The sequence below is a fragment of the Jatropha curcas genome, chromosome 2 (assembly GCF_041381405.1).
Source record: "Jatropha curcas cultivar XTBG-Jc1 chromosome 2, XTBG_Jcur_1.0, whole genome shotgun sequence".
Lineage (NCBI taxonomy): Eukaryota > Viridiplantae > Streptophyta > Magnoliopsida > Malpighiales > Euphorbiaceae > Jatropha > Jatropha curcas.
Window position 1 is genome coordinate 33,587,020 of NC_143152.1, and position 19,562 is coordinate 33,606,581.

Genomic DNA, 19,562 nt, shown 5'->3' on the forward strand with positions numbered 1-19,562 from the left:
GAAGAAAACTGCATCATTCTAAAAGAAAACAACTTTCTATTTAAAAATGAAAAGTCCTTTCACATATCATATTATAGAATAAAAGAGAAAAAAGGAAAAAAAAAATTAAGTACCAGAATAAATATAGTCATCATCTACCTCTTAATCCGCTGACCATCCAAGTGTCAACTATCATATTCTTAAATATTAACTTCGTATTCGAAACGTAACATTCTTATACTTGCCACATTTTAATAAACTTGCAAAAAAAGAGTTCCAATGTAGTTCAGCAAAAAAAAAAATACAATTCCAAAGAAAAAAATAATATTCCTAGAAAAAATTATTTTTACAAGTTAATTTTGTGAAAATAACGGGTTTAATGTAATATCATTACCTATAATCCCCACAAAAAAAAAAAAAAAAAAAAAAAAAAAAGTGCAAATAATTTTCACCACAGTTGGATAGTCTGAAACGCATAAAGAGAGAAAAATCAAACAATGCATTCAGGGGATTACAGCAACAATAGCGCTTCACTAAAATAAACCAATGTACAAATACACAAATGCCCTAAACTAAATCCTCACAGCTCCACCGCAAAAGGAACCAAACAAAGCTGATTAGGCAAAACAAATCACATTACAAGAGCCCCTTTGGCCGAAAGCTTCAAGCTGCTATCAACTCGGAATGGGGGCAGTATAAAGATGTAACCCTGACCCTGAGGGACTAATTTGCATACATACCTTTGGGGCAGGCATGCCAACCTACCACCGTCCTCTTCTGTTTCAAACATTGCTCACATCTTCAATGGATAACCCAGCTCTTCAACTTACAAAATATACTTACATAAAAAGCAATACCATTATCAATTTCCAACTCCCTAACCTCAATTGTAATTGGCCTTTAATTATTTGTCTTTTCTAAGCATGTCACCCATTTGAGTCGGACAGCATCGCAAGCACATCCGTGTCAAAATTTGACCCAATTGCAAGCTGATGCGGTGTTTTACCCTCCACATTGCAAGCCCGAGGATCTGCTCCCCTGTATATGCATTACCACCCTTGAGTACATGTCATAGAAATCCATATTCTTTCACTTTCTTTTGTCTGTGTGTGCGTGTGTGTGTCTGTGTCTGTGTGTTTGTTGTGTAAGTTATGTGTACGTACACGTCAAATGCAGATGATAAGAATTGATAGGTATTTACACAGTGACTTCCAAAATCAAGAGAAGACAAACTAATAAACAGCTTAAAAATATGACAGTGAGCAGCAGTAAAAGTCACCTTGAAAGGAGCAACTTTGCAAATGCAGCTTTGCCTCTAAGAATACAACGGTGCAATGGCGTCTGACCTCTTGAGTCGGTAGCATTTATATTTGCTCCATACTGTAAGAGGAGTTCTAACATGCCAATATCTGCAGTTTCACAAGCCAGGTGAAGCAAGGAGCAGCCATCTAGATCCTCCAAGATCTGACCTTCACCTGTACCAGCCAAATTTAAAGAGCTTGTGGAGGACCTATCTAATGAATTCCCTGTTGAGCAGCTAGAGCAGTGATCAAGGCCTGTCTGCTCTTGCAGTAGCATCACTTTAGCAAGAGTTAGAGAAGAGCTACTTGATGATTGGTCATACATAGCATTGACATCTGCTTCATTATTAACAATAAGACGGTACACAGATTTCTTGTCATTAACACGAACAGCTTCCCACATCTGTTGTGACACTGAATGAGGATATTGACTCTCTCTAGGTTTGCGAATAAAAAGCTTTTCTGCATACTGTGAACCCAAAAAAAAAAAAAAAAAGAAAGAAGGAAAGAACAAAAAAATTCAGCTAGTCAATTTAAAACCATGAGCAATCATCTCTAATTTTTCGTTTCTTTTTTTCTTTTTTTCTTTTTTGAAAAAAAAAAAAAGGGGTCAAAATCAGGCTAGAGGCTAAACCTTTGCATGGATAAACTTCTCTTTAACTGATATAGAATCACCAGGACTGGGCTTTCCAATAAAATGCAGCTGTGATTTATCAGGCTTGTATGAACTTCACCAGCAGAATATTAAGGAATCTTAGCAACAAATGATAAAATCAATTGTTTGACTGGCAATAAAAAGAATATTTATTTGGATTTAAAAGGATTCCTTACCCTGCGGGGATGAGATCGACCTGAAAGGTACTTCTTGATTGCAATAATTCCTCCCAGACTGAGTTTGCAAATGCGTTTCCTAAAGACTGAAACAAACTTAAAACAGAAGGCTCCCATACTTTGACATCAAGTGTGAGGGACCTTACCTGCAATTAAATTCAGAACAAGAATAAAAGTGGCACTAAATGACAGGGAAGTACTAATACAATTACCAAACAAAGAATTAATTTATAAAAGAAGCAGTTCCAATGATAGCATCCTATATGACAAAACATGCCAAAATAACTTTGAAATTTGTATCGCTACATGGACGAATGTCAAATCTACAAATCTTGTTATCATAACTTAACGCAGCTAGCTTAATTTATTTAAGAAGATATGCACAGAGAAACTTGGGCCAGTATGGGATCTGCTAAACGACAATCTTCAGATCAAACACAATAACTATACAGTTGAATGCATTAAGCAAAGGACAGTCCACCTAGCAAATACCATTCACACATAATGCCCAGTTTTTTGAAGGAACATTAGGTAGCTTGTAGTGGATCTTGCAAAAATATTGGCCCATAACACTGTCCAACTGAGTTTGATGGTGAGATGTACTCAGTAATGCAAGCATGCCCCACACAGAAACACTGTGAAGAGACCAAATCATCTGCATTGAATAGTGTACCTTCGATATGTGTACACCAAGATTACGGTGAACACCAGAACACTCTATGCAAACAAGAACACCAAGATTTAGGGATGCCCAATCTGGCTCCAGGGCGCCACAATCAGCACATTTATCATTCCCGCGTACTATTTGCAACACGTCAATTGGCTTCTCCGCATTGGATCGTTGCTGTTGTGAAATTCTCAATGGTCGTTCATGATGTCCACCAGCAAGGCTCCTCTCACATGTAAATTCATCAACGGCAGAGTGGTCAAAGTCAGCACTTTCAAATGAACTGCTCTCACTGGCAGACCGATGATGACCACTTCCCATGGGACTAGCAGGCAGACACTGAAATTTAAATGGACCATTAACATCAAAATGACTAGTAATTAAAAGCAAAATATGATGGATTGATATTCAAAATTACCCTTTCTGGAGCCTGAGAACTGAGAAGTGAAGCAATAACCCCTGTTATCTTTTCAATCCAATCCATTTGATCCAGTGCACTCTCTGCCTGCACTGACAAGCATAAATGGACGTTATTAAGGATCTATTGCTGAAAAATAGCCCAAATTATATGTCAGTTCACACAACCCAGGAGGATCATTGATGGAAACTATATTTCCTGCAGCATAATCTAACCTAAACTCAAACATTGATATATCAAACATCATACCTGCAAGGTGTAGTTTTTTGTTGGTGAAATAATCCTGAAGCAAAACCGCAGGTCTGACTGGTCAGCGTCAACCTTTATTGTGGATGTAAGAAGGTTCACAGTGTGGTGAGCAACAGATTTTTCATCATGCACTCCACCATGATAATGAGAAGAAAGCCACCGACTCAACAGTCCAGTTCCAAGCTCAGAACTATTCCTTTGACCAGAATGTTGACTACCAGAGCCCTAGAAAGACATAAAGCACAATGATAAAGGCAGAAATTTTCAAAAAATAATTTATATAAACCTGAAAAAGAAGAGGAAGAGTGAGCCTCGTGCTGTGTACATTTCCTTTTTCAGATAAAATCACTTACAGATGATTTGCTGCATTGTTTGCGATAGTAATACAACATTCCTCGGCTATCAAGAACAAAAAACCTCCTTTTCCAGTCACCTCGCAAATTTGAGGAACGTTTTGACAGATATCCTTGTCTGATGGTTTGAACCTGAAAGTTTGCTTCTCTATTAGAACTAGACACCCAATGAACAAATTGAGCTCCTCTTGAAGTATCTATGTACCTTTCCCTTTGCAGCAGATTGCATAACTGCCTCTATCATTTTATGCGAACTTCTGCCGATGGCTTGGATACCATCTCCATTAGGAGATCCACTAGAACCATTGGAAGACCATCTGCTTTCACGGTCAATCTGCCTTTTGAACTCTTGCATCTTTTCATTGAGAGCTGCCTGCTCATAGTTGGACCTCTCCCTTGATTGTTGAGCATAAGTCAAAACCTGTGAAATAACAAGTGGTTTACTCTTTTCCATGAGTCAATGAAGCAAGTCCTAGGTAGAATATTTTGGCTGACTACATAAAACTTTCAAGTTATTTAACAAGTTGATCAATAACCTATCCCAACATCTGTAGGAACTAAGGAAATAAACATTCAGGCATTAGCTTTTCAGATAACAAAAGACTTTCATCAATTTCTTTATATATTCCCAATTTGTCAATATCCCAACATTTAGTTCTATAACCAACTAACAGAGCGTCACCTAAAACAGGTCATCACATTAACTTTCTCAGCCATCTTAGCATCCGAAAACCCCAATTTATACCATTAAACAAGACTGTAATGTAGTGAGCCAGAGAAAGCTTTTCAATTGAAAGTGTATTGTGCAACATAATAACACAAACATCTTAACCAATTTAAAGAAAAAAAATTATACCAAACCTGATTTATATATGGCTCCATTTGATGCAACAATTCATATCCCTACAGCAGAAAGAAGGTCTGTAATAAGTATATAGCTAACGAAGCATGTTGAAGAGGCAGAGGAGTCGTATCATGCTATATACCTGTTTGAAGTAACGAAGATGTGCATCCATTGTCCCACTGACAGCCTCTAAGAATTCAAACCTCTTTTTTGCTTCAACATTTGAAAGAGCTGTCACCTAGAGAGTGAGCAAATTATTGACTTAACAACAATGTTAGCAAAATGAATAATTATGGTTAAAACAGTTCGTTTGGGATGTGCACTCACTAGATTAAAACGAGCTTGCTCAAATGCAGATCTTGCAGTATGAAGCTCCTGATATATGGCAAACTATATTAGCATAAAGGCAACCATGGATAGGCTTATGCTCATATACAAATAACAATATGTTACAAAATACCTCCTCCAACAGAGTAGCCACATCATTCTTTGTGCCCTTCCTCAATGACAGAAACTTCTCACGGGCCTATAGCATAGCAAGAAAGCTAAAACTAATTAACCAAGATCACAATTTTCACCTGTTCATAAATGAGTCTGATTCCCAATAGGGTTGAGAATCCCGAATATAGTCCAAGTTTGGAGATTTTGAATTTAAGGAACTAAAAAGTGAATCCTATCCTACCGCAGGTAATTGTACAATTTGGCTAACTAAGCCAGTTCAACAAGTTCCTATCACATCCTTACAAAAACCCGAGCCATGCAAAGATTTGGAAAAGCTCAGAGTCCAAAACTCTAGTATAATTGAAATCTTACATCTCAAAAAATTAATCATTTTTTTAAATACCTAAATGTATGATCAGTGAGTTTCTCGCTTCTGCTAGATCCAACTAGCCTAGAGCAATTGCAAGTATTTTAAATTATATTTGACTTTATGTTGCATAAGAGTTATCAAGGACAAAGATAACCTAGCCACGTGCAAATGATACCAACTGCAATGAGAAAACTATGAGCAAACTAACAAGAGGGAAGCACCTGATCATAAAGAAGGCTAGCCTTGTCAAAACGCTTCCTTGCTTCCTGCACAAATATGAGATATTTCAAGATACAAACTAAAGGAACATCTATGAAGTGGAGATAGTGGCAGGGATGGGGATATCAAAAAGAAGGAACTTTATAGCAGAAAATTTGGTTGGGCAGGGGGGGAGGGGAGCACGGGGGAATTTGTGGCAATCAATTTTCAAAACACCAAAATGCCAAACAATAAAGTTAATGAAGAAAAAGTGATCAAATCACTTTGCTGCAACATTGCAGAATGAATATTCTGCAACAACTTGTACATATTTTCCCATATGGTTGCATATTGGATGTTAACTAACATATCGTGGCAGAAATTGGGACACCACAGTACCTTGACCTCATGCAAATCAATATTGACAAATTGTATTAATCTGTCATTCAGCATATGCTCCACCTGAAAAGAGAAACCAAAAGAATCTCAGGCCAGAAGAGAACAAAATTTAAACTTGTAAATATAAAGCTTTTGTTCTCAAAATTAAAAATAATTAACACAAATCATCATGCTCCAAGTTCCGTGTACGCTATTATTTTTCCAAACTGAAAGTGCAAAATGGACCAAAGAATGAACCACATCAAAATGGTCTAGATACTCCCTCCTCTTGATCTGATTATCACTTTTATTAGCTATCAATTGCAAAGGAGTCAGTTCCTCAAGAACTGCTTTCCTGAACTAATCAATATTTGGTGCACCACCAATTTGACAATTCACCAAAGCACATATCTGCTTGAAAGCTCCATTTGATTTCAAGGCAAAAAAATAAAAGACAACTCGTTAACCTATCACAAAGTTGAAGCCATATTTCTGCAAATCCCGGGCTTGTCATATTCTCCTCCTAGTTACTTTAAAAGTGAAGACATGCAAGTTATTTCTCATACCTCAAAAGCAAACTATAATAACAATAGAACTTATAAGAATATACTGAAAGGTAACAACCATTTTATACGCACAATCAACTTGGGTGAAATTTTTGAAGCACTGACACTTAGGTCTTAAATATATACCCAAGTCAGACAATTCTCCAACACAACACAAAAAGGCACACTTCTGACATGGTGTCAGGCTTTTTTTTAAAAGATATATCCTTGTCAATATGTCCATATTATATCAATGTCCTATCCTGTGTCTGTGTACATACCTTTTTATAGGATATCATGTTAATGAGAAGATTAAGATATTGAAATGCTTTCAACAATTAGAAAATTAAATTGCCCTCCAAAATAGCAGTTTAAAAAACTAAGAGTCCAAGACACCTGGTGAACCAGTAGAGAATACCATCAATATAAAAATTACCATAATGTTTTGCAAAACATAGAAAGAACACACATAAGATTCACCTGCGATCGAAGGACTTCCTTGTATGTCCCAATTTCTCTCAAGGCTATGGTAAATTTGGTCATAACAGGACCTATATTAGCAAACAGATATTCCATCAACAATTCCACCATCTAAACTAGAGAGCAACCAGCCACAGGTAACTCATCACATAAAATATTATTTCTGTTTTTTCTTTTTCTTTTTATTCTGTTTCTTTGGGGGGTAGGAGTCACACTGAATAAAATAGCTTACAATCCAAAATTACCTCCAAAAGCCACACTGATAGGATCATTATGCCCTCCACCAAAAGTTTCTAGAGCACTAGCGAAGGCAATGTCTCCATCATATCCTTCTCCTAATCCTTCACTGTAAGTTAAGAAAAAATGCATGCATATAAAATACACATGGTTTTTAAGCTTTTACAACGGGAGAGAGAGAGAGAGAGAGAGAGAAAGAGAGAGAAGGAGAGGAAAGCCACTAAAATGCACCAAAAGAGAAAATGAAGACAGAAATCAATACTGATGAAGGGCATATATAATGTCTATGCAACTAGTTATAAATACACAAAAAGAGAATGAAGACAGAAATCAGTACCACTTAAGAGCATATATAATGCTTATGCAACTAGTTAAAAACCCTACGAGAGTAGTACAGTAATTTAGCATCTTTTTTTGATTTATGTAATTATAACATGTTGATGATCAAAAGGCATGTTTACAGGTCAAGGAAAGAAACAAACATATGACACAAGAGAGGGAGATTCCATCACCTCAGAGATTTAAGATTCTATCATATGAGGACTGTGTCTATGATTTCAATCAAAGCAAAACACTAATTCCAGTTGTCATCATATAAGGATTATATAAAACCAAGGGCTAGATGAGACATTCTTATAGATATTTAATTGAAGTGAAAGGACATACGTATACTTCCGACATCCTTTGTAGAACTTTAAACTTCTGTCTCTTAACAATTCAGCACTTTCCTCCAAGGATTGTATCTGTTTCACCAGATAAACTATCAGTTGATTGATATTATTCTACATATAAACATAACCATGCCACCATTAACTCCCAACTAGTAATGCTAGTGCACATAGCATTAGGAAGTAGCTGACAATCTCATACAGAATGCTGTGCAAAGGCAACTCATAAAATTAATAGTAGATAACCTAGAGAATGAAGACGCTACATATTGGGAAAAAAAAAAAAAAAGGGAGAAGCTTGAAATAAGTGAATAGCTCCTCACATACGCAAATTAATATGGTAAGCGAACAGCTAATAACTCATGTAAACCATCACAACCATTTACTGCCGACTCTCAACTCAATAAATGCAGAGCTTCTATATGATTTCATTGGAAAAAAAAAGTAGCCAATTACAAAAACAACCGCAATGACCGATTTAATTTTCATTCAGCAAACAATATTGCTCTTTCTATGGAAATAATAAAATGAGCTTTCTTAAAACCATATTCTTACCGTAGTTAAGTATCAAAATATATAAATAGGAAATCATATAAACAATGATTTGGCTCAAAAGGAAACATAATCACAAAATCTAGGGAAAGTAGCTTTCAAAAGAATTGAACTATGAAAATGCACGTACTTATACCGCTCGTTCCATCTATTGTATTTTATTTTATTAAAATTAGCGGATGGGTTTCGAATATCGTTTAAAGCGTTAATTCAGCTTAACAAACAAGGAAATAACAAAAGGAAGAACCGAGAATATACATCTTCTACTTTAAACAGAGAAAACACATATCCTTGCGTTTGAGAATCCAACAAAATGAAGATAACAAGGAGATTGAGAGAAAGAGAGAGATACCTGCTTGCGAAACATAGGAGAGTCGTCGAGCTTCGCGAAATGCATTTTTGAGACAGCGGTTCTTCCTCTTTCCGATTAATTCCTACAACCATTCCAACAATGCTCGATCTTGGCAGCCTGAAGCTAATATAATGTCATAACCACCTTCAATCATCAAAATTAAGCTGAGATCTTGGCTCCTTAACCGATCCTAACGATAATCACCTGCTGTACCAAATAACAAACCGAAAACGAAATATAGCTCGACTAATTTAGACAATTAACAACGGCGCCTGTATGAGCTCGATTAGCGGGCTTCCCGAGCTTTAGCCTTTTTTTTCTTTTTTATTTCCTTGTTTGTTCTGGTTTAAAAACCCTAGGAGAGTACAGTACAGGCAAAGATGGCCAAGGCAAGAAACCCTAGAATGGGCAGGAAAACATGATAGAATTTGGATTTAGGAGGTCGTGTTTATGGAGTCTTGGGAATTGAGTGGATCGATTAGGCGACTTCATTAACCAGAAATTCGAAACCAAATGCGAGAGAAGGACACAAGCATAGATAAAAGCGCAAAACAGAGAGCCCTTTTTTCCTTGTATTTTTTTTTTTTTCTTTTTTTTTTTTTTTCCTCTCCTTTCTTTTGCCCTCCCTTTTTGAGCTTTTGCGAGGCAAAATTTAGGAGATGGCGATTTTAACAGAGTAGATAGTGGAGCTATATCAAGCATAGGCAATAACAACATCGTTAGGAGTAAAACGATGTCGTTTGAGTCCCTTGAAAGAAGAGTTGCTGGCTCTGAGCCACTGACAATGGTTACCTTTACACCATCATGAAAAACGAGGACGATCGGTTTTACCAACGCAACTTACCGGCGCGTGTAGGAAAAATCTTAACGAGGAGAGAGGACCAACCGACTATTGACTATTAACATTGAGATTCCAACTTCTATAGTGCCAAAAATTTAGATTAGTAAAAATTAATTATGTAATTTGAAATTAAAGATTTATTTTGGTTGTTATTGTTATAAGTTATTGGTCTTTTGACTATTAATATATATTCATTTATATTTTTTTTTCTTTTTTCGTATATGATAGAGAAAAAAAAATTTAATAAATTACTGATCAAATATCAACTAAAATCAATTATTGATATTTCTTTTCAATTGCAAAATTGATTTTTAACTTGCCATCCCCGTTTATAAGCCTATAATATTGGAAAATCAAAATCAATAAAAAAAAATTATGTTTTTTAACTATTATTCAAATTGTTGTGTTCACTTATTTAAAAAAATTAAAATATTATTTAGAATGTCAAATGTAATTATTTATAATTGAATACCTATAATGTCAAATATTAATAAATAAATAGATATTCTTATATAGCATGTCTTTCAGAATATATTATTTTTAGAAAAATTTTTTACTTTAAACCAAAAGAAAATCCTTTTGATTTGAAAACAGTATTTAAAGATATGTATAAATATAAAAAATTAAAAATTTTGGCTATCACAGATGTAATAATAATTATCTCTTGCATATTGCATATAGAATGGAGAATGGAGAAAGCTCCACGAATTGCCATGACGTGGAAAAGAGTATCGCTCAGAGCGCGTGGTTGGTTGTCATCGAGTCTGAAGATGCTTCTGTAATGCACACTCAGCACTTTGAAGTAGTGTGGGCCCAATCCAAACTTCCCTCCATTACTAGCTTGATCGACACGATAAAATGAAAGTCAAGAAAAAGGAAAATAAATAAATAAATAATTAACAAAAATTAGACTACTTACTTATAAAATAATGCGACAGCGAAATCACTCTCATTACATGAAAAATAAAGAAAATATATAAATAAATAAATATCTTGCAAGTGGGACCCGCGAACTGCTCCACTGGACGCACGCCTCGCTTACATTCCTATTACCTGTTAATATCATTTATCCACTTTGCCACGCCATACGCTTTTCATTGTGAAATTCCATAAATGCATCGAATCCATTTATAAATAAAATACCCATGCAAAAAGATCCATTTTCATTCTAATTTTTATAAATGCATCCAATCCATTTAAAATTTTATTTTTATTATTTGAATTTATTTCATTTCTCATTATAAATATTAGGCTGATACCAAAATACGATTTAAAACTAATATTTCATTTTATTTTATTGAGAGTCTATTTCTTTTTTTAACTTTCTGAAAATAAAAAATAATTAAAAGTCATCGAAATCATATTTTGATTTGATAAAAAACAATACTCTATTTCTCTAATAGGTATAATTATAATCATTAATAATATTACAACAGTAATTAAACAAATAACAAGGAGTGAGTATCCAAACTTTTTAGATTTAGTCTCAACGTGGATCATAAAAAATAAAAATACAATAGGAATCCATTCATCAAAATATATTGCATTAGAATTCAAATTGATACGCGAGTAAGCTCGATCATTTGTCAAACCTAAACTATTTATATTTATGACCAGAAAGAGATTATATTAGCTTCATTAATTAATTTTTTAAATTAATTAAAGTATTTAATAAATATATTAATGTCTAAATTGGTAAGAAAGTTCCTTATTGACAGTGAATTATGATATGAAAATAATTTCAATGAATTATATTATTGAATATATTGCAATTTATATTCATAAATAGTAATAAGTTAAACCCATTAATTTATATAAAGATAAATAAATCTCAATATGGAGATGCATTTGTCAAAGCACAATATATGCTTTTCACATTGAATAGGTAATTTTCCTAAGGAAAAAAAAAAAAAAATTGAAAGCAAGAAAAGAGAATTGAACTGTATATGATCAATATATAGAGTAGATGATAGAAAGTGAAAACAAGTAATATAATAATAATTTTTTTTTTTTTTTTTTTTTTAAAGAAAGCTTTATGGTGACATCTATGGCCTAATGTCTGTTTACTTTTTGACTGCTTGTGTTTCTTTTACTTTTATTTGTTTTTTTTTTTTGTTCTCTCATGTTCATTCAAAGTTCAAACCACTATATATGACCCACACCACTCTTTTTAAAATTAATAATAAATAAATAAATGGCTCTAAATATATGGATGTGTTAAAAATTTGAAACCAATAAAATGTAACGTCGAAAGTAAATGATATTAATTTCCATAATAGTGAAAATATAAATTCAACATATATGAATACGTAATTAATCTCATTTCGTAAATAAATATTCATTTAAAATTCTTATATATTAGAATTAGTGTTAAATTTTACAAAAACCAACAATAATGAACCAAGGTCATATGAATTAGGAACATGTGGATTGAAGTAAAGTGCCAACCAAGACCTAAACATAGATTCAGAAAAGGCAAATGATATACAAATTGGAGTGCTTATGTGATATGTCAATGAGTTCTAAAGTATGATAACAAAAATAGGAAAAGAGACCGACAGACAGTGACACCTCATACCAACGAGGAACTAAAGTAAACAATTTTCTTGCTTTATCTCTTACAATTACAGACATATGTCGTTTTTAACTTTTTATATGTTAATCCTGTAATGAAAGTCAGGAAATTACCCGAATTTGTTCAAAATTGGATTCACCCCTCTAGCCTGAATCGGCCCACATAGGACCCATCTACGGAAATGGAAATAGTGGACGATGCTAAAAAGGCCCAAAGGCCCAAAATTTAAATTACAACAACGCCCCAAATCCCAATCCGATAAAAATTTGGAAACCAACGAAGGCGGTGCCATGCCTCGTTGCTTATCGCCTCGTTAAAAAGAGAAACCGAATCATTATACTCCATAATCGCGAATGGCATCCTCAGAAGCTATGGATGATAGTTTCAGAGTTCGAGTAGAGAAGATTTTTGGATCGCTCAAGTCATCCTCGCAGCAACCGTCGTCTCTGCAATCGACTCTTTGGTCTCTCAACGACGACGAGGTAGAGAAAAGAGAATGGAGAAGAGACGCCGGTGCCTCTGACAGGGACGATGTACCGTGCTCATCGTCCTTTAATGAGTTGAAAAGAGATCGGAAGAAAAACTTTCGTAGAGCGCTTGCAGAAGATCTAGATGAGCTCGATGGTGATGACGATGAAGAATCCAATACGTTGCGCCGGAGAAGAGTGGGCTCTGATGGCGTGGATGAATGGGATATCAGATCATCAATTGGCTTGGACCGCACTCTTGATAATGAGGTAAAGTTGCGTTCTTTTGTTTTTGATGGCTTTTGGCTTTCTTTTTTTAAAAATATATATATTTTTGTGATTGTTATTGATTTGCTGTGGAAATGACCAAATCGAAGAAAGCTATTAGTCTGAGTGTCAAGAAACAACCTTGGTTACTGTTAAATGTAGCTAAAGCATCCTTATTTATAGGAGTAGTAGCTTTTCATACTAGAAGAAATTGTCTGATCGTAGGAAACAACTGTATGAGCTAGAATTTGAGTCACAAGGCCCCCATTAACCGAGAGAACACCCTCCATTTATTATTTACAAGCCATCCAAACCATCCGGATAAGATTTTTTAACGTTTAAATGTACCAAGAGTAGCATTAATATATTCAATTTGACGAAATTGATTTGTGTTTTTTCTTTTTTTGAATGGTAATTGATGTATGTTAAGTTAGGGGTTTTTCCATTTTTGTTTGTGATTTTTGGTACATTTAGTCAATAGAGTTTATGGAACGTTAAAGTTAGGCATTGCTCACCCTCATTGAATACTTTTAAATTTCAAAAGTCTCTTGTAATTGGAAGATAATGAATTAATTGTTTCAATTGTCATGTTATTTTCTTTCTTTCCACCACCTTTTTTTTTTCTTCTTTGTCCTTCTCCTCATTTGCTGGTTATAATAGAGTATGATCTGATGTTCATTCAATAAACTGGATGCAGGAAGAGGAAGATGAATATGATAAGGTGGCTTCAGGAAGAGAAAATGCTGGGGAGCGTCTCTATATGAAGAATGTCACTAATCAAGAGTCTTATTTGAACATTCATAATGTACTTCCCAAGTCATTGCGTGGTACCAAAGACCCACGTGCTAATCTCATGAAGGCAAAAATCAGGTTGCAGGAAGATGAAGCTGAGGCTCCTGAACAAAATTCCCACCTTTATTGTGATACAGAAGTTAAAGAGCTCTGTGTAAAGCCATCTCATGAAAATGGATCTCAAGTGAGATCTATATTGAAAAGGAAAGACAATAGTTCAGATTCCAAGCCGCATAAGCGGGTCACATTTGACCCAGTTTGTGACACTGTGTGCGAGGAAGAAGCAACCAAAAAAGTTGAAAATATTTCCATGGGCAGTTCCTCATTAAACAGTGTGAGATCAGATGGTGAATACATGTCAAGCCAGAATGCATATGGCGTTCCTGATTACTTACGGAATCCTTCAAAATATACCTGTTATAGTTTTAACTCATCCAGCGAAGTTGAAGAGAAATCCAATACCCAGGCTTGCATGGATTTTCTTGAGCTGGTCAAAGGTCTAAAATCCACAGGATCGGAATCAGAGTTGAAGGATGCAACAACCGACCTTCATAAGCCAGTGACTTTCATTCCTAGGAAAAAGGTGGGCCATGCCAATGCTATTAACTACTGCAGTAAGGTTGACAAACATGATGGTAATCGATCATCCCAGCAGAATGTGTTACCTGTTGGCATTGCAGCTGGGGACTCGCAAGAGTTGGAAGCTGGTGTGATGGAAGAAGATGACCCAGAAACAAATGCCATGATCAAAAGTGACAGTTCCCAGAAAGCTAACCGCATTTATCGAACAAAGTCAAGCTCAGATGAATGATCCTTGCTCTGCTTTTTTTAAGTTTCTGAAATTCTATTCAGTAGATTTCTCTACTGTAATATATTTCTGAAGTTCTATTTTCAACATGTTCAAGCGTCATTATGTTTAGTATCGTTTGGGTTTTTGTGATTGTGAAAAATGAGTTACAGTTATAAGAATTTGTATTAAATGCTAAGTTTTTCCCTTTGGACCCTTCCACATGTTTTGCTGTTCAGTTGAACGCATATTATTGTGCTTATGAATTATGATGAAATACGTCAACTGCAAGTATGTTTAATTTTGGCACTAGTGGAAGGAAGCCAATGTCTGAAATTGAAAAAGCAATGAACGTTATTAAGACGAAGCTCAGCTCTGAGCTGCCGTTTGAACATTAGATGCCTAAAACAGCATGTAACTCAAAATTTCAAAAGGTTTGTGGAGTGAATCAAAATCAAACTTAGCATGGTTTACAAAAAGCACTGCCATGTAAATTTGCATTCAAATTCAAACCAAGAGTGAGAAAATAATCAATAACCTGTACAAATCTCCCGAACATCCCGAGGAATCAAGATCCACATAAATTCCCAAGTCAATTACTAAAGAAGCAGAAATGTGGTATGTAGTGTACCCTAAAACCTATAACTTTATTACCTGTGTATGGGACCCTCTAATGGCACTAAGCCACAAAAGTGGCGAATATAAAAGAAAAAATGTTCAGAGAAAAAAATGTCAAAGCCATCTTGAATGTGATCCTAGAAAAATCTTCAAAATTAATTCACCAATACTATAACCTCAACTATCTTCTATGGAATTAGGAAAGGAGCTTTCATTATGTACAGTCTTGACTGCCTTTTTACTACAACTTATCTGCAATCTTTCCAAGAGCATCTGCAAGCTTATTAAGAACAGCAACCAAGCTATCAGCATGATCCTTACGCTGCTCCCGGTCCAATTGGAAATTGTTGTTCTGTGCTTCAAGTTGAGCAGTAAGCATCTTACTGTTCTTTTCTAAGACACCAACCAAATGATTGTGGAGGTTGGCCGTTTCTTCATCCACATCTGCTGTGAACCGTTTCCGCTTTCTACTGTCATGTGAAGCAGAACCCACTTCAGGATTTGAAGCTGGCTGTTTCTCATTTGTTCCACCTGCAAGGTAAAAAAATGAGTGTAATTTCAGCAGCAACAACCAAGCCTTAGTCCAACCTAACATTTTAGCAGGTGTTTTTGAACTTCATTCATTCACGTCAGACACCAAAAAGGACCTCAAGCTTGGATCAACATTGAGAAAATTATATATTTTTACACTAGGCTGTCAAGATCCAATAACCAAATGAAGTTGGAATCAACTTTTCATGCAATTCTGGTTCTCAATTTTGGCAGCTTTAAATATTCAATGTTGCATAATTTCTAGGACACTTGCCTGAAAATTCCAATACACCTATGGCTCTGCAGCTCAACTGGCAATTTTGATCTACTAAATGGTCTAAGGTACAGAGAATGGTGTAGTTGTACATCCAGTTCTCTTTTATCCATTAATGGATTGTAATCACAAGCACAACACAATAATTGTGTTTAGAAGTCCTTCAAACATCAAACGATATGTTGTTTTTCAGTGCTGAAATGTTAACTAAAGTGCAAGTGAAGACCTCAGAGCATAATTGGAAACACAGATAATTTCAGAAAAGTAGTAAGTTTCATGTTTTTGGCTACTTATAGTTCTAAACGAGGGTATAGCTGATATGTGGAGAAGAATAGAGTCATATATATAATGCAAGTGGTTGTGATGTGATGAGAATGGCTGAGAGCTGATTGGCAATGTATAAGCATCTTAAAAGAAGACAGTGAATTAATTCCGATCACATGAACTAAAAGTTCATCATGACAAGCTGAACCAAAAGGGTCTAACTGAAATCCCTAAAGGCAATTACAAATAATAGTCACAAACCAGTCGTGGCATTTGGTTATACATCTCTAGGGCTAGGATTTTATATTTTCAACATTAATTTATGTGCTTTATTAGCTTTTCAAAGTGACCGATCACATTATAGATTCATTAATTGAGACGCTTCACCCAAAGCACAAGCCAGATATGCAACTTACATTCGATTGAAATCTTGCACTACAAAATGTCCTCAATTAGTTCGAATTGTAATCAAAACTAGTTTGTCTTATTCAAACAAGAAGGGAAAGAAACTGATTAAAGAGGGGGAAAAAATTGAACTCAAACCAAGAGCTTATAAGTAGGGGGTAAAAAGAGGAGGTATCACGTTCAGAACTATATTCAGCCAACTATAATATAATAGCATTACCTTGAGCTTGATCTGCTAGATGAGATGGTTGGTACTGCTTCTCTGTATATCAAAAGAAAAATTTTAAACAAATAAAAAAGACAAAATTGTATATCAACAAGAATTTAACAACATAACATTTTTTTATTGCAAGTAGAGGCTACCCACATGCAGTTTGATTTGTTATAATACTCCCGCCAAATAAAGAAACACGAAATAGTAAGGAAATATAAACAATGGAACAATAAGAACAACCATGGAGTGTGTAGACGTGCTCATTATACCCTCAACACAGGAGAAAGGAGAACATAAAGAGCCAATTCCCACCATTCAACAATTAGAGCCCCACCAATACCAAATACATCAACTTTATACCACCATCTAACTCTAAAAAATCTATGCGCCCAAACAAAAAGAGAAATATGATAATCCTATTCAGGACCAACCACAATTATTGATAAGCCTCTGATGAAATTCTGCTCTTTGCAGTTTTTGAGGGAGAAAAAGAAACCAAAACAAGACGAAACGACAACCCAAACAGCCGAAAACGATAAAAAATTTTAAAAAATAAGATCCGGAGCACAATTACCTGAGATTGGCAAAGGAGCAGCAACCCCTGCCGCTGCCGTCTTTATTGGCGGAACCTCCTTAGCGACCGCCGCCTCCTTTTCCGGGCTCCCACCGGCCTCATCTTGCTCAAAGTCTGAAAAGAGTCCATCTTCCGCCGCGGCACTCCTTCCACTATCAAAAATGGCCTCCGCATCATCCGCTGGCTCCGGCGCGGGAGTAAGAGCCAAAGCCAGACCCGGTGCGGTCGCAGAGACACCCCCAACTCCATCGAGAATATCGTACACCTCCCTATCAAAAAAGCCCGGCAATTTCCTTTCCCTCCTCAAATCGTTCCTCATCACCCAAAACGACTCCGTTTCCTCGCGTATCTGAGACTCCCATTCTTTTATCTTCTTATAATCACCAGCTAAATTGCTCCACCTCTTGCGACACTGAACCGGTCCCCGGTTTACCCCATGCCTTTTACAGTACGACGAGACCGATGCCCACTTCGGTTCAACCTGACCCGACCCGAAAGCCATGCCGGCGGTCCGGCCTCTTCTGACACGATTCTCTGCAACTTTCTTGCCTTGTATGAGGACCAGAATCTCTTGCCTAGTCCAACGAGGGAGTCTCGGGGCTTTGCTTCCATCATCTCCGCCGTCGATGGAGGTTAGGCGAGTGTCAACGCCGTTAATTTGCTCGCCGTCAACGGTAATTGGGGTTAAATTTAATTGCTGCTCAAAAGCCATAATTAAAAGAAAGGGATTAATTTTGAAGGGCACGTGACTGAAAAGGGGTAGGGAAGTAACGGCGTTTTTAGGGAGGGTCCGTTACGGCGTTTATAAAAAGAGGGTCATCCCTCATTCCTTCTCCGTAGGATAGGTAAAGAGAAAGAGAGGGAGAAATTGAGGAAGGAAAGGGCAGCAGTAGAAAGAGAGAGAGAGAGAGTGTGTGTGTGTAGAGAGTTTTGGGTTTATGGGAATTTGGTGGTTTTTTAGAGGGGGATTGTTTTTTTTACCAGGTTCACTGTACAGCAATTGACCATTACATCCTTAATCCATAATTAAGGGTATAATTAAAATATGGGTCATATCTTTTAATTAATGGGATTTGATTTTCTTTCTTGGATAAGCTAAGCTAAGGTTACTTTCTTATTTTGGTCCATTTGAATACTAAAATGTTTGAAAGGGGAAGGGCACCCTTACTTCCTTCCTATTGGTATCTTTTTCAAATATTGGTCATTTTCTTGACGCAGAATATGGTATTTTACGTTGCTTATTGGCCCAGGGCCAGGCCATCCTATTCCTTTGCTTTGGCATATTTCATTTTCACCCAAATCTTGAATTTTTATAAACCTTATCTTATTCAATTTTGAAAATTCACCCTTTCTCTTGTGTATAAGTAACTATAAGGGTAGGCTACCCTACCACTACCACTAAGGAAAATTTGTGTCCTTCAATTAATCTCTTATCTCACTTAATCATTTGCCCTAATCTTCACTTAAATGGCTAATGCTTAAGCAATGGCCCCCTCCATTAAAGTCACTTTTTTGTTTTTTATAATTTGGACAAATTTTGAGATGAGGTATACCAAATACCGATGCCCAATGGGATCACCCCTTTCCTCCCCCCCCTATTACCCTATATGCTATAACTGCCCTTTTCTTTCTTTCTTTCTTTATTTATGCTTCTCCAGTTAAATGAATTTAACCATAAAGTTTTGAATCAAACAACAATCTTAATCTTATATTAATTAATATTAATATTATTTTAATTTTAATTAGCATATGGAGGCTTATTGAGAGAGTTTTGTATGCACTTGCCATTGAGGGTTAGTGAAGGGTCATATTCTCCCTGTGATACGGTGGGGACCAGCTCCTTCATTATGGCCCTTCCTTCCACTTCCATTGCTCTGAAGCAAAATTTATAATTCCCACAGCCTTTTATTCCAATTTATATTATTTTAAAAATTTCGAAAAACCACGTATTAAATTAATATATTATAGATAAAAATTAAAAGCACTGCGAAATTATTGTTGTATAATATTTCTAAAATTTTAAAAATATTATTAAATTTCTATAAAGTTTAGAGTGTTATAAAACTTTTCGAGTGAATAATTATCATAAA

General features: G+C 35.6%; 3 protein-coding genes across 3 annotated transcripts; 1 reads left to right on the forward strand and 2 right to left on the reverse strand.

Annotated features, from left to right (window-relative positions):
• Positions 1–490: 490 nt before the first annotated feature.
• Positions 491–9,526, reverse strand: SFC (ARF GTPase-activating protein). Its single transcript, XM_012233334.4, has 19 exons — positions 8,864–9,526; positions 7,958–8,034; positions 7,300–7,400; positions 7,055–7,125; positions 6,051–6,113; positions 5,675–5,719; positions 5,103–5,168; positions 4,970–5,017; positions 4,785–4,880; positions 4,660–4,701; positions 4,004–4,219; positions 3,799–3,930; positions 3,446–3,670; positions 3,197–3,283; positions 2,785–3,117; positions 2,112–2,257; positions 1,915–2,008; positions 1,259–1,749; positions 491–1,017 (listed from the first exon to the last, which is right to left on the reverse strand). The coding sequence occupies exons 1-19, from the start codon at positions 8,906–8,908 to the stop codon at positions 906–908; spliced, it is 2,490 nt and encodes an 829-aa protein (XP_012088724.1). The 5' UTR covers positions 8,909–9,526; the 3' UTR covers positions 491–905.
• Positions 9,527–12,544: 3,018 nt separating this feature from the next.
• On the forward strand, positions 12,545–14,808 carry LOC105647308 (uncharacterized). The gene is made up of 2 exons (XM_012233332.4): positions 12,545–13,016; positions 13,711–14,808. Exons 1-2 carry the CDS (start codon positions 12,633–12,635, stop codon positions 14,614–14,616), a joined length of 1,290 nt encoding a protein of 429 aa, XP_012088722.1. The 5' UTR covers positions 12,545–12,632; the 3' UTR covers positions 14,617–14,808.
• Positions 14,809–15,208: 400 nt separating this feature from the next.
• On the reverse strand, positions 15,209–18,325 carry LOC105647306 (Homeodomain-like superfamily protein). The gene is made up of 3 exons (XM_012233331.4): positions 17,473–18,325; positions 16,905–16,946; positions 15,209–15,741 (listed from the first exon to the last, which is right to left on the reverse strand). The coding sequence occupies exons 1-3, from the start codon at positions 18,182–18,184 to the stop codon at positions 15,452–15,454; spliced, it is 1,044 nt and encodes a 347-aa protein (XP_012088721.1). The 5' UTR covers positions 18,185–18,325; the 3' UTR covers positions 15,209–15,451.
• Between the last annotated feature and the right edge of the window lie 1,237 nt (positions 18,326–19,562).

Coding starts and splice junctions, on each gene's coding strand:
- SFC (XM_012233334.4), bottom strand. CDS start 8,908: ATGCATTTCGCGAAGCTCGACGACTCTCCTATGTTTCGCAAGCAG. Junction 4,881..4,969: donor AGCAAGCTCGTTTTAATCTA/GTGAGTGCACAT, acceptor CTCACTCTCTAG/GTGACAGCTCTTTCAAATGT. Junction 2,258..2,784: donor TTGGTGTACACATATCGAAG/GTACACTATTCA, acceptor ATTTAATTGCAG/GTAAGGTCCCTCACACTTGA.
- LOC105647308 (XM_012233332.4), top strand. CDS start 12,633: ATGGCATCCTCAGAAGCTATGGATGATAGTTTCAGAGTTCGAGTAGAG. Junction 13,017..13,710: donor ACCGCACTCTTGATAATGAG/GTAAAGTTGCGT, acceptor AACTGGATGCAG/GAAGAGGAAGATGAATATGA.
- LOC105647306 (XM_012233331.4), bottom strand. CDS start 18,184: ATGGCTTTTGAGCAGCAATTAAATTTAACCCCAATTACCGTTGACGGC. Junction 16,947..17,472: donor TGCTCCTTTGCCAATCTCAG/GTAATTGTGCTC, acceptor TTTGATATACAG/AGAAGCAGTACCAACCATCT. Junction 15,742..16,904: donor TCTAGCAGATCAAGCTCAAG/GTAATGCTATTA, acceptor TTTACCTTGCAG/GTGGAACAAATGAGAAACAG.